The sequence below is a fragment of the Capricornis sumatraensis genome, chromosome 2 (assembly GCF_032405125.1).
Source record: "Capricornis sumatraensis isolate serow.1 chromosome 2, serow.2, whole genome shotgun sequence".
Taxonomy (NCBI): Eukaryota; Metazoa; Chordata; class Mammalia; order Artiodactyla; family Bovidae; genus Capricornis; species Capricornis sumatraensis.
Window position 1 is genome coordinate 93,592,147 of NC_091070.1, and position 12,043 is coordinate 93,604,189.

The 12,043-nt window shown below is 42.1% G+C and overlaps 1 protein-coding gene across 2 annotated transcripts in view; it reads left to right on the forward strand.

Annotated features, from left to right (window-relative positions):
• Positions 1-2,950: 2,950 nt before the first annotated feature.
• POC5 (POC5 centriolar protein) overlaps positions 2,951-12,043 on the forward strand; it is a 29,698-nt gene continuing 20,605 nt past the window's right edge. For both annotated transcript variants that reach the window (XM_068965903.1, XM_068965904.1), the window contains exons 1-3: positions 2,951-3,050; positions 6,955-7,050; positions 11,823-11,964. In XM_068965903.1, coding sequence (XP_068822004.1) covers positions 6,967-7,050; positions 11,823-11,964 — 226 coding nt within the window. In that variant the 5' untranslated portion in view covers positions 2,951-3,050; positions 6,955-6,966. The remainder of the gene's footprint in view (positions 3,051-6,954; positions 7,051-11,822; positions 11,965-12,043) is intronic.

A 12,043-nucleotide genomic window follows, 5' to 3' on the forward strand; every position in this document is an offset into this window, starting at 1 on the left:
ATGCCAGTGGGACTCAGTAATACTGTGCTCTGAAAAACTAATTAATCTACCTCTCGCAGCTAGTTCTAGATTGTTTTATCAGGGGAAAGAAATGCTAAGGATAAAGAAGTTTTTTTTTGACTATAGGATGCTAACAGAGAGGTTCAAGGGCATGTCTGCATAATTAGGAAGAACAGAAGGCAGATAATGAGGGCTAAGAAACAAATTCCCTTCTGCCATTAAAAGGCCAGGGAATGCTGTGTTGCAAAATGCAACTATGTATTCCAGGAAATAAGATATTCTGAATAAACTCTTATTGTACTACAAATACCTGCCTTGCACAGTGCTGCCACAATGCCTTGTCAGCACCCATGATGCCCACCACCTCCCTTCATCTTCGCTTATTGACAGTCTTTCTCCCTCTTCTCTCTCAGTTAAATGTGTTCAATAAATCCATCTTTTTGGCTCTCAGGGTGCACAGGCATATTAAACAGATTGTGTAGTTCTACTACAGAACTTCTATGTGGGGACACATGTTGTAAGCCAACTGCCCAAAAATAGTCTACCATGTTCTTTGCAAACCTTCCTGCTGAAACTCAGATTTCACCAAGTCACGGTGTTTTAGAGCATTGTTTCCAGAAGGCCAGTACTCATAATTCATAAGGAATGGACCTCTCTGAAGATGCCACAGATGGCCTCTCTCATCTGTGGAAGTTAATTTACTATGTCAGCCACTTATAACCTGAGGAAACAAAGCCCAGCCTGAGAGGCTGAGACAAAGGCAGGTTCATTTGAATGGAGGAGTAGATGATGAAAAAGAAGGGAGGGAAAATCTGTGAGCCAGCAGTCTTGTTGAAAAAATATCCATTGGGCTAGCTGTGATACATCAAGATCTCAGGGCACACCATGGCACTCTCGCCCAGTATAACCCTAGCAAGGGTTCTAACCCTGAAATCTCTCCCATCTCCACCCCCTATTCCTTTTCCCTGGACTTCTCTTCATTTACCACTTTCTCCCTCTCTCCAGATTTGCAACTCAAAGAAAGCAATTCTTTAAATACTCATCCTTCAGGTCTCAGCTAAAATGTACTTTATCACACAGGCATTTCCCGATTTCTCCTCACTTCAAACATAATTCATAATTATTTATGCATTTGTGAGGGGGGTTTGTTGTTGTTAACTTTGTTTTTTCCAGTTAGACTAAGTTCCATGACAGCAGAGTATGTCTATTTTGCTTACCACTCTTTTCCTAGTACCAACAGAATGCTTTGTACATGATGACTGTTAGATAAATATTTGTTGAATGAATAAATATTCAGGGTTCAAGCTGGCAATTCAATTTTTATGGATTTGTGGGAATGCTAGTCTCCTCTCTTTGGTTCCCTCTGTAGGAACCTTGGAAAAGAATCTGTTCTAAATTAATAACATAGAGACACATTTGTTCTCTTTTAAATGTAGCTTCATGGAAGAGTGGTGATGGCTTACCCATCAATTTTCTATGAAAATCTGCCCCGCAAAGAGATAGAGAAGAGAAACATGGAGCCAAGTATAAGAAGGCACGGGGATAATGAATCCGAAACAATTATATTGTAAGGGGTCACCGTATGGCAATTCAATTTAAAAACAGATTTTTGAACCAGTTGTGAATTTGTATCTATCAATAGGAATTTGTCCTTATAATAAGCATGGAGAAGATGGAGGGCAGGGAACAAATATAGCTTGTGCCAAAGAAACTGCTGGTGCTCTTCTTATTTCATTGCTTGCATAAATAGAAGTCTGCTTCTACTCACAGGTAAGTAGGTGAGATCCAGGTTATGCCACTGCTATCTACAGAAAAAGAAACGGATGCCTCATCCTCTAGGTACTACAAGGAGCCTGAACCTTCACCAGGATCTCATTATTTGCTCTTCAGATTGGAACATTCCCTTTGCCATGTGGATCCTAACGTACCTCTAGCCGTTGTGCCAATACAAGCTGAAAGGCTAGTTTTTTGATGTTTGCGTGATAGGTATTTTAAATATAATATAATTGGTCATCTAATTCCCCTACAACCCTATATGTGGATAGCATTATCCAAGGTGACAGTAAGTAGGTGATACAACCAGGATGTACTTAACAATGACTCTAAGGGCAACACTGGAGAAGGCAATGGCACCCCACTCCAGTACTCTTGCCTGGAAAATCCCATGGACGGAGGAGCCTGGTGGGCTGCAGTCCATGGGGTCGCCAAGAGTCGGACACGACTGAGCGACTTCACTTTCACTTTTCACTTTCATACATTGGAGAAGGAAATGGCAGCCCACTCCAGTGTTCTTGCTTGGAGAATCCCAGGGACGGGGGAGCCTGGTGGGCTGCCGTCTATGGGGTCGCACAGAGTCGGACACAACTGAAGTGACTTAGCAGTAAGGGCAACACTCGCTTCGCCAGAAGGGCTTGCCTTGCAATCTGACACGTTTGAAGTCATCAATATAACCTAGTCTAGCAGTTTCGTAAAGTGTGGTCCACAGACCCTTGCGATCATAATCACTGTTGGTCTTCGTTAAAAATTCAGTCTTACTCAAGACTGAAGTAATCAGCAGGTGGCGGGGATAGTGATTCTGTCGTGGGGCACCCGAGGAAGGAGACAATTCATATGCCTGAGGACCACACGCATAGACTACGGGTATTGTCGAAAAGACAACAGTATTCCGCTCTAGCTGACTTCAGTCCTGCTTGGCAGTCTAACCAAATCAGTTCTCAGGGTTGCCTGATAACCCGCAGGCCAGAACTGCACTGCTACCTAAGACTCCGCCCTCTCCGAACCAGCCTTAGCCAAGCTCCTGCTCTCCCGAAGCAACTTCATTCCGGCTTCGCCCTTCCCCGGTCCGGAGCCCCGCCCCCGATGCGCGGACCAATGGGACGGCAGGTTGCTGAAGCTGGTGGCCAATGCCCGGGGCCGTCTTTACTTCCTCTTTGCAGTTTGAAACTGTCAGGTTGCTGCTGGGGAAGCTGCTGGACCTGCTGTTGCAGCGGCGACGAGGGGAGAAGACGCGGAGGGTAGAGTTGGGGGTTTGCAGAGAGCCTCGGCAGTGGGTAAGCGGCGCCCCTGGCGGAGGCTCCGGAGTGGTATTTAAATAGCCTCGGCCGGGGTTGCAGCCCCTGGGGATCGGACGGGAAGGGGTTGGGGGCGTCTTCCGGAAAGTAGGGCCCTTGAGCTGCTCTGCAGGACGGCTAGATCGAGAGGTTTCCCCTCCTCGGTGTCGGGGAATGGAGGGCAGGAAGGAAAGTTGCCTGAAGTGTAATGAGGGAATTGCAGCTGTAGGTTCGAGCCATTTAAGATATATGAGGTAAAATGACCGTGTGTGACCCTTTGTTGTTTTTAAGTAACAATTTGATGTGGCACAGGGGTAAGAGAACTTGTAGCCCTGTGCTTGCTCGCAGCTGCCTTTTCCTCTCTCTGTAGTCCGTGGCGTGGGGAGGGGCTGGCGCACCCCCTCTCCTTGCCTGCAATTAGGACAGGTCAAGGCCGCAGGAACGTCACTCAGCTGCCAGCTCGCAGGTTAATTCACTCTTCCAGTGCCTCTTGGGGATTAACTTGAATTCCTGGACCCCGCTTCCAGTAACAGCCAGGTAATTACCAAGATCTGATTTGACTTCTTTGGCCATAGACAAGCGCTCAGAACTTTTTATCTCGTGATTTCTGAGCTCTTGGGTTAGAGAATTCTGAAAATTTGATTATCTGATGTGCATCTGCTTTCCATCAAAGCAAGTTTCATTTTTGTCCTTTGTCTCAGAACTGGAAACAATAAGGAAATGCTGCTGTTGTAGGGTTTTAGATAAATTGTCATGCTTTGATGTCATCAAAGCAGGACAGATGGAAGATTTATACCATATTTTCTAAAAGTACACTATTCTTTTTTTGTCTGCAGGATATATATATTAAGAAACTCTTTTTGAGATGTGACCATGTTTTTCAGCTTATTTGTGTACCCCCAATCCCAGCCCCCTTATTACCGGTACCCCCAATCCCAGCCCCTCTTTTTACCAGTCTTCAAACACATCCTAAAGGAAGACGTGAATGGAAATAGAAAGGACAGAGTTACCGCAGTGGTGGATTTGAGTCCCTTAAAGCAGCCTTCCTTGCTGCAGATGCATGTGCTTATTTTATCCTCCCTAATTGGCTTAACTAAAGTCACTCATGCTGAGATTTAGTTTATTTATCTTGTGTCTACACAGTAATGCTCGTTGAATACAGTTAAAATTTCCTTTCCATAGTCTAGCCTCAATCTCTGTTTCCATTCTAATACTGCGCTTCTACCTGGATCTGCCCTTTCTCCTTCGATTTCTTCATCTGGTAATTTTCAGCCTACTTGATTAAGACTTGTTCTACTTTCCACTGAAACTGTTCAGGCAAATGCCCCAGCAACTTCTGATTACCAGACTCAAGGGATTCTGTCAGATTCTCATCTTCCTTTGGCATCCGTCTCTGACCATTGCCTCCTGGCAGTTTTTGTGATGCTGTTCTCAGGGTTCTACTGTTCTGACTTGCTTTCCTATCATTTTTGGTTCCTCTTCACTTACCCTTTAAATATTAGCCGTTCTGATTTTAACCTTGCTCTTGTTACAGTGGTGGTGGTGTAATCACTAAGTCATGTCCCACTCTCGCGACCCCATGGACTGTAGCCTGCCAGGCTCCTCTGTCCATGGAATTTTCCAGACAAGAATACTGGAGTGGGTTGCCATTTCCTTCTCCAGGCATCTTCCCGACCCAGGGATTGAACCAGTGTCTTCTGCATTTCAGGTGGATTCTTTACCTAGTGAACCACAAGGAAACAAGGGAAGCCCATCCTAGCTACAGTAGTGGTCCTTAACTTTACTAAGGCTTTAGTACCCTCTGGACACATATTGGAAGATGAGGAGCCTCTTCCTAGAAAAAATATGCATGCGCTAAAAATACTGCACATGGTTTGGGTCTAGGGACCTCAGAATAAGAACTCACACTTCTTTTCCTAGGTGATCTTAACCTCTCCCTTTTGTCAGCAGTTCCCATTATGCTGATTCCTCAAAATGAATTTCCAAACCTTTACCTCCAGTGCAGGGCTCCCACTTTGCTTAACTCCAAGAAGCACCTTTCACCTTGTAGCCATTGTGAATGGCAGTATTTGGAGTTGTGCATCGAATAACTGGCATGGCCAGATACTGTGTACCTGCAGCCTTACTTCAGTGCCTTAGAGTCACCTCACCCCAGTAAGGCTGATAATGAGACCATATTACCCTTCCCCCAGCCTACTCATCTTCCTGTATTCATTGCCTTGGGGAGTATCACTACCATCCATTGTTGCCAGCCAGAAATCTGGGCCGGACCAGCAATTCTTCCCTTTAACCCCTTAACCGATTATTGATCACAGTCTCGAATTTCTACTGCCACAACTCAACTTAGTCATACCTCTGACCCCATTTATCTCCTCGGATTACTGCCAGAAGGAACATATATGTCTTGCACTACTGCAGTTGGCTCTCAGTTGCTCTCTCTTTAGGATCCCACCTCTCAAATCCCTCCTGAAAGCTGCCAGAGTGATCTTTCTAAAAGACAAGCCTGGTCATGTTATCACTTGTTTAATTAAGACTTTAATAACTTCTCCTAGAAAAAAGAAACTTTTTAACATGATGTAATTGTGATCTTCCATGATCTGGCAGCTCCTTACCTTGCCTGTTTCATCCTTAGCTAAACCCTTTGCTCCAGCCTCACAAAATACTTGCAGTTCCTGGCATATATGTCTACATCTCTTTGTCTTTGCTTATGCTGCACTGTTGCCTCACATATCCTTTAATCTTTTATCTGTCATTCAGGTCTCAACACCCCAGTCAGCTGTTCCCATTTCTTCATACGCTCACCATCCTACCCCATGAAAAAGGCTACTCCAACCGTTCTACTTTGTGCCTCTGTTGTTTTAGCATTTAACAGCACTTCTTTCAAAAGTAATTAAATTTACAACATCCTTAAAATCATACTGCTGCTCAAAGCGGAGAAGGCAATGACCCCACTCCAGTACTCTTGCCTGGAAAGTCCCATGGATGGAGGAGCCTGGTAGGCTGCAGTCCATGGGGTCACTAAGAGTCGGACACGACTGAGCAACTTCACTTTCACCTTTTACTTTCATGTGTTGGAGAAGGAAATGGCAACCCACTCCAGTGTTCTTATCTGGAGAATCGCAGGGACAGAGGAGCCTGATGGGCTGCCGTCTATGGGGTCGCACAGAGTTGGACACAACTGACGCGACTTAGCAGCAGCAGCAGTATATGCATGTCTAGCCCTTCTTGTAGATTGCAAAGTCCTTGATGACAAGGACGTCTTCATTTTACCTTTCTCCCCAAGTCTTACATATAACTGGTATTCAGATCATTTTGAATAGTCACTATTTGCCTCTTAAGTAATTTATGTACTTGTCACTAAAAGTACTTATATTGTTACTTATTTTTTGGTTAAGATCTTAAACAGTGTTTCTTTGCATGGTATTAGAATGTGTTGTTCTGTATAATCTTGCTTTTCTTAAAAGAGTATTCCCAAAAGGTCAGTCCCCCAAACAGAGAATTTACACAAATCATTCATTCTCTCTGGGTTCAGTGTCTCATAGGAGGAGACACAGCATCCAGGCGCTCATGCGTTGTTGAACAGCAGTCACACTCTCTGATGCTTCACAGCCCCCGCTGTGGCTGTTTCTGAGGAACTTCCATTTTCCTTGAGTCTTTTCATGTATTTACCTCATCTCCTTGACCACATCATAAACTCACTACTTGGGAGCTGAGTATTTTTTTCTTACCCAGTGATTTTTGTCTGTGGGTGTTCAGTATGTTGAATGATTTTAACATGTTGAATAATTATTGTTTCCAGGATAGGATGTTATTACACACACACACACACATACTTAGAAAGCATTTTATTTTAGTTTAAATATTGCAAAAAAGTAAACTAAAGTTAGCTTTTACTGTTTTATAGTATTTATACATAATGTCATCAGACGGAGAGATATGCTCACCTCCAGTTTTGCCAAAAGACTCCGACCGAGGCAGTCCTGTCTCCTCAGATCTTCAGGTAGGAAGACATGTCTAAATTTACTATGACTTTCTTATTTCAAATACATGACAGTATGAGGAAAAACTAGGAATGCATTTCTCATTCATTCTTGCCATTTACATTTATAAGTATAATTTGTTTATAATGTATGTAAAATTATAATAATATCAAACGTTGGGAATTATTTTACACACTTGGAAAAATACCTTGCACTGTTTTAATTAACCTTTCAGAAAATAATCATGAACTCTTCTAGCATTCTCTGTATCAAAGCTCCAAACAATACAATGAGAGGAGAAGCTGAAAATCTGAAGAAACACTTTTTATGTTGAAATTTTCTCTTTGTAGCTTTCTCTCATGAATGTTGCTTTCACTTTAATGCAAATCAGTCTGATGTGGAAACTGTCCAGAGTTCTGGAGCCCTAGACTCCCCAGTGTTCCACTCTTGGTTCTGGCCCCTGGTGCAGCCCCATTGAGCACCCTCTGGTGCCCAGGACCTGGGCAGTGACAAGAACACCGACTGTGCAAGGTGTGGCTTTTATATGAAATGTTTTAAATTCCTGTTAATTATAAATGTTTTATCATCAAACATATGGATTAAGATTTCTAGAGTAGATTTTAAATGGGAGAATACTGACATGGTCTGTTTTGGGTTTTCTCCCTCTTAAGAGGGGGAAAGCTGGATGGTATGTTTATGCCTGAGTAGAGTAAGTGGCGTTTGACACCCTAGAAGATGACAGAAGCTTTAGGGAAATATTTTATGAAACAAATGTGTTCCTTTAATTGAAGTTACAGGTTTAGGAATTGGGAAGATATTGGAAAAGTATCCGTGAGTTTTTACTAGGGTAAAAGTGGTCTGGAATTGTGACGTAGGTGTCTCATCCTTGCCTTCCCTTGGAATGGTGTCTCTCCCATTTCGTGCTTTCTTTTTAGGTGACAGTGCTTTACTGCATCCTTCTTTTTTTCCGTATTCCAACTTGTTCAAAAGAGAATGATTTAACTTAGGCATACCAGGGATGCTGTGATTTATAAAAAAATATTTGGTCTTCATCACATTTCTGGCACAGAGCTCCTAAAAATATTGGAATTTCCTATCTAGTGAGGAAATGAAGGTATCTTTTGTTACATTGATGACGTGACTTTTGGACTTCACCCAAGGATGAAGACTGGTTGCCAGGAGAAGGCCAACCACGTGATTAGCTGGTTGGAAATTTCCTGTCACACACACTCCCCCACCTTGAGGGAGGGAAGAGGGCCTGGAAGTTGAATCAGTCACCAGTGGTCATTGATTTAATCAATTGTGCCTATTAATAAAGTCCTGTAAAAACCCGAAAGGACTGGGTTTGGGGAACTTCCCGTTGGAGAACGCATGGAAGTGCGGGGTGACTGGCCTGTCAGGAGAGGGCATGGAAGCACCACGCCCCTTCCCCAAACCTTGCCCTGTATATCCCTTCCCTCTGGCTGTTCCTGGAGTACAGCCTTTTATAATAAACTGGCGATCTAGTATTATGTTTCTCTGAGTTCTGTGAACCCTCTAGCAAATGAGTCAAACCCACGGAGGGGGTCTTTGGAACCTCTGGTCTGTAGCTGGTTGGTCTGAAGCACAGATGATAATCTGGCCTTGAACTGGCATCTGAAGTGTGGGGCAGGTAGGGCAGTCATGGGACTAACCCTCAACCTGCGGAATCTGACACCAGCTCTGCTGGAAAGTGTCAGAATTGAGACACCCAAGTGGTGTCAGAGAATTGCTTACAAGTCACACTGTGTAATTGTTGGGTCCAGAACCCTTAGAAGACCTTATAATATGAATACCTTATAAGATCTCGTGTTGTCGTTTTTGTCAAGAAACAAAGCTTTATGTCAAAAGAAATCTCTGGAGTAGAATTTTAAGTGATGGAGGGGAAAGAATCTTCTAGACATGCCAGAAATCATTTTGTGTTCTTGGTTACCTGTGCTTAGAATGCCACCCTAACTGAGATTCTGTTTTTAGTGACCCTCAACTTAATGACCCTACTGGTCCTTGACAACAGTTGAAAGCCTGCCCATATTCCCATTACTGGAAACATTTAAAAATATAAATGCCCAAAATAATGTCTAAAATAACAGAAAGTAACTATATACTTTGACATATATAGTAAATATTTAACACCAGACAGTTAGTACAAAAGCCCCTCATAAATCAATGTTCCCCATAAGGGCATTTTTATTACTCTTTCCAACATGTGAATGCTTCATAAGACCAATGATGATAAATGCTGAAGGATGGGCAGCATCCGTAGTACTTATTCATTTACCATTTCCTCTAATCACAACTCCAAAGTATCAGCCAGTTGCCCTGACCACACTTGGTACGCATGGGTTCAGCTCTATTATAGGGTCACATCAGTCCAGCGATGGAGGGGGGAGGCAGAATTACAAGTTTTGGTCATTACTTTAGGGTTCTTTTTTACCTTAAGGCAGGTTATCTTTGACAATTAAGAAGATATTGCTAAGCTCAACTCAGTGCTCTGTGATGACCTAGAGGTGTGGAATAGAGGGGTGGGGTGGGAGGGAGGCTCAAGAGGGAGGGGATGTATGTATACCTGTGGCTGATCCATGTTTCTGTACAGCAGAAACTAACACAACATTGTAAAGCAGTTGTACTCCAATTTTAGACACAGACACAGAGAGCAGACTTAGGGACACGGGGTTGGGGCAGGGAAGGAAGGAGAGGGTGGGTTGTATGAAAGAGTACCATGGAAATGTACGTTACCACATGTATAATAGATAGCCAAATGGGAGTTTGCTGTATGACTCAGGAGCTCAGATTGGGGCTCTGAAACAACCTCGAGAGGTGGGATGGGGAGGGAGGTGGGAAGGAGGTTTACGAGGGAGGGGACCTGGGTATACCTGTGGCTGATTCCTGTTGATGTTTGGCAGAAACCAACATAATACTGTAAATCAGTTAACCTTCAGTTAAAAATAAATAAATTCAGAAAAATAAATTATACTCCAATTTTTAAAAAAGGTACGAAAGATGGTAAAAGAAAGATGGTATTATTTATTTTTATCCTAAACTAAAAAATAACCCATTTGGCCTGTGTCTGCATATATGAAATGTAAATAACTTTTTTAATGACTAATTTTTCCATTTTTTCCCTTGAAGTAAGTTAAAATATATACATATATTGAATGTTATTAATGTATACATATTTACATCCCCTTTAACTCACACTGATTGTTGTGGGAACTTAGAAATATGTGTTTGGATCTTTCTCCCTTTTCTGAGGTCAAACTAGGGAAGCCACAAGTTAAAGTCATTGACCGTCCCGTCGCCTCCATTCCTTGAGGCACAGTTTATTCCTGTGGTAATAACCTAACTGAGCAGAGCTGATGTGGCTATCTAGTTGTTACTGCCTCCAGAAGAAGTAGATTCTAAAAAGTTAATGATAGCAAAATACTTAGGTGTGTTTAGTTAAATATTCTTACTCACAGACACCCATAGGGAAACAATACGGGTTGCTAATTTTCAAACACCTATACTGTATCGTAATGTTCTTTTTAAAGTTAGGGCTCTTTCTTTGCTTTAGACAATCTTTGTTAATTCAGTTCAACACATATTTACTGTGACATTCCAAGGAGGTAATTTGGAGCATCACTTAACTCTTTATCCTGATGGTGAATCAAATAATAAGACACTTACGACTAATGAAATGATGATAATGGAATTTTCTATATCTGAACTTTTTATGGAGAAAAATTAATATTAAATAATAGTTTAGAGTAAGACACTTCATGTGCTTTTAAACCGTCCCCCAATTCTTAATGCAAAGACGTTCTCTAGGTCCATGCCATAAGACTCTTAGAGGGACTTCAGCTAGCTGCATGTGCAACTAAAAATCCTGTGTGCCACAGCTAAGACCAAAATAAATTAATTAATTTTTTAAAAGACTCTTAGAAGTCCTTAATAGGACTATATGTTGCCTCACTGACCAGCCCCTTTTGAACAGAGACTAAGTTCCAGTACTGAGAGAATTTTTTTGATTTGGCTAAACAAATATCTATCTATCTGTATCAGGGAATTCCTTTTTGTTTTAACCTTGAGGAATATTCCTGTAATGCCTACCCTTGGTGACCTGCCACTTTTTAATCCTCTTTTCTCATGTGCCATGTTGCCAGCAGGTAGAATTGAACAGGTTGGCATTCGTGTTCTCTTTTTCACTTTATTATTCTTTCTCTTCCAGTATTTCTCTTACACTCTTTCCATGCTTATATATGAAAAGAGGCTCAAGGTGCTGGTAGAATTGGGTGGGGCAGGAGGCAACAAGAGCCAAAACTACTTTTCATCCCTAGACCTTCCCACTGTAGAGTCTTTGGGAACAGCGTCATGGAACTAAATTCCAAACAGGCATGACTGGGTCTTTTTCTCCCTTGCAAGCAGTTGCCAGTTGAGAGAAGGCCCTTCTGTGTTGTAGATGCTGACAGCTTCAGGAAAATGCCCCAGGTAATCTTTGTGTCACTGCTCTAAATTGACATGCTGAAGGAATGTGGGTACTAAAGCATTATCACCAGAAGAAACTGGGGTAGGTCTGTTTGTTGAATTTCTTGCTTGTTTTCAAGAAATTTCACTTACTACAAGAGAGTAAGTAAATGATGAATGAAAAACATAAGTCCCAAGTACACATTCCTTTCTATTGTTTGGGCATACTGTTTTGGAAACTGAAGTAGAGAACATCTTTGTGACCATTCCTTTACCAGAATGTCCATTGTGACAGGGATATAATGCATTATTTTTTGTTGGCTTTTCGTAGGAAGAGTATGAAGAACTGCTTCGTTATGCTATAGTGACTCCAAATATTGAAGCAGGTGCTTCACAACCGCCTCATTCAAAGGGAGAAGCAGTGCCAGATATTAAAATTCCTGCTATAATTGATGATATTCTTCAAAGTCCAGGTTATGTATACTTTTCGAGATGTCCCTTAATTTAAGATGCTATGAGCTTTTAAATTCTGTTGATTTATAATAGTGAAAA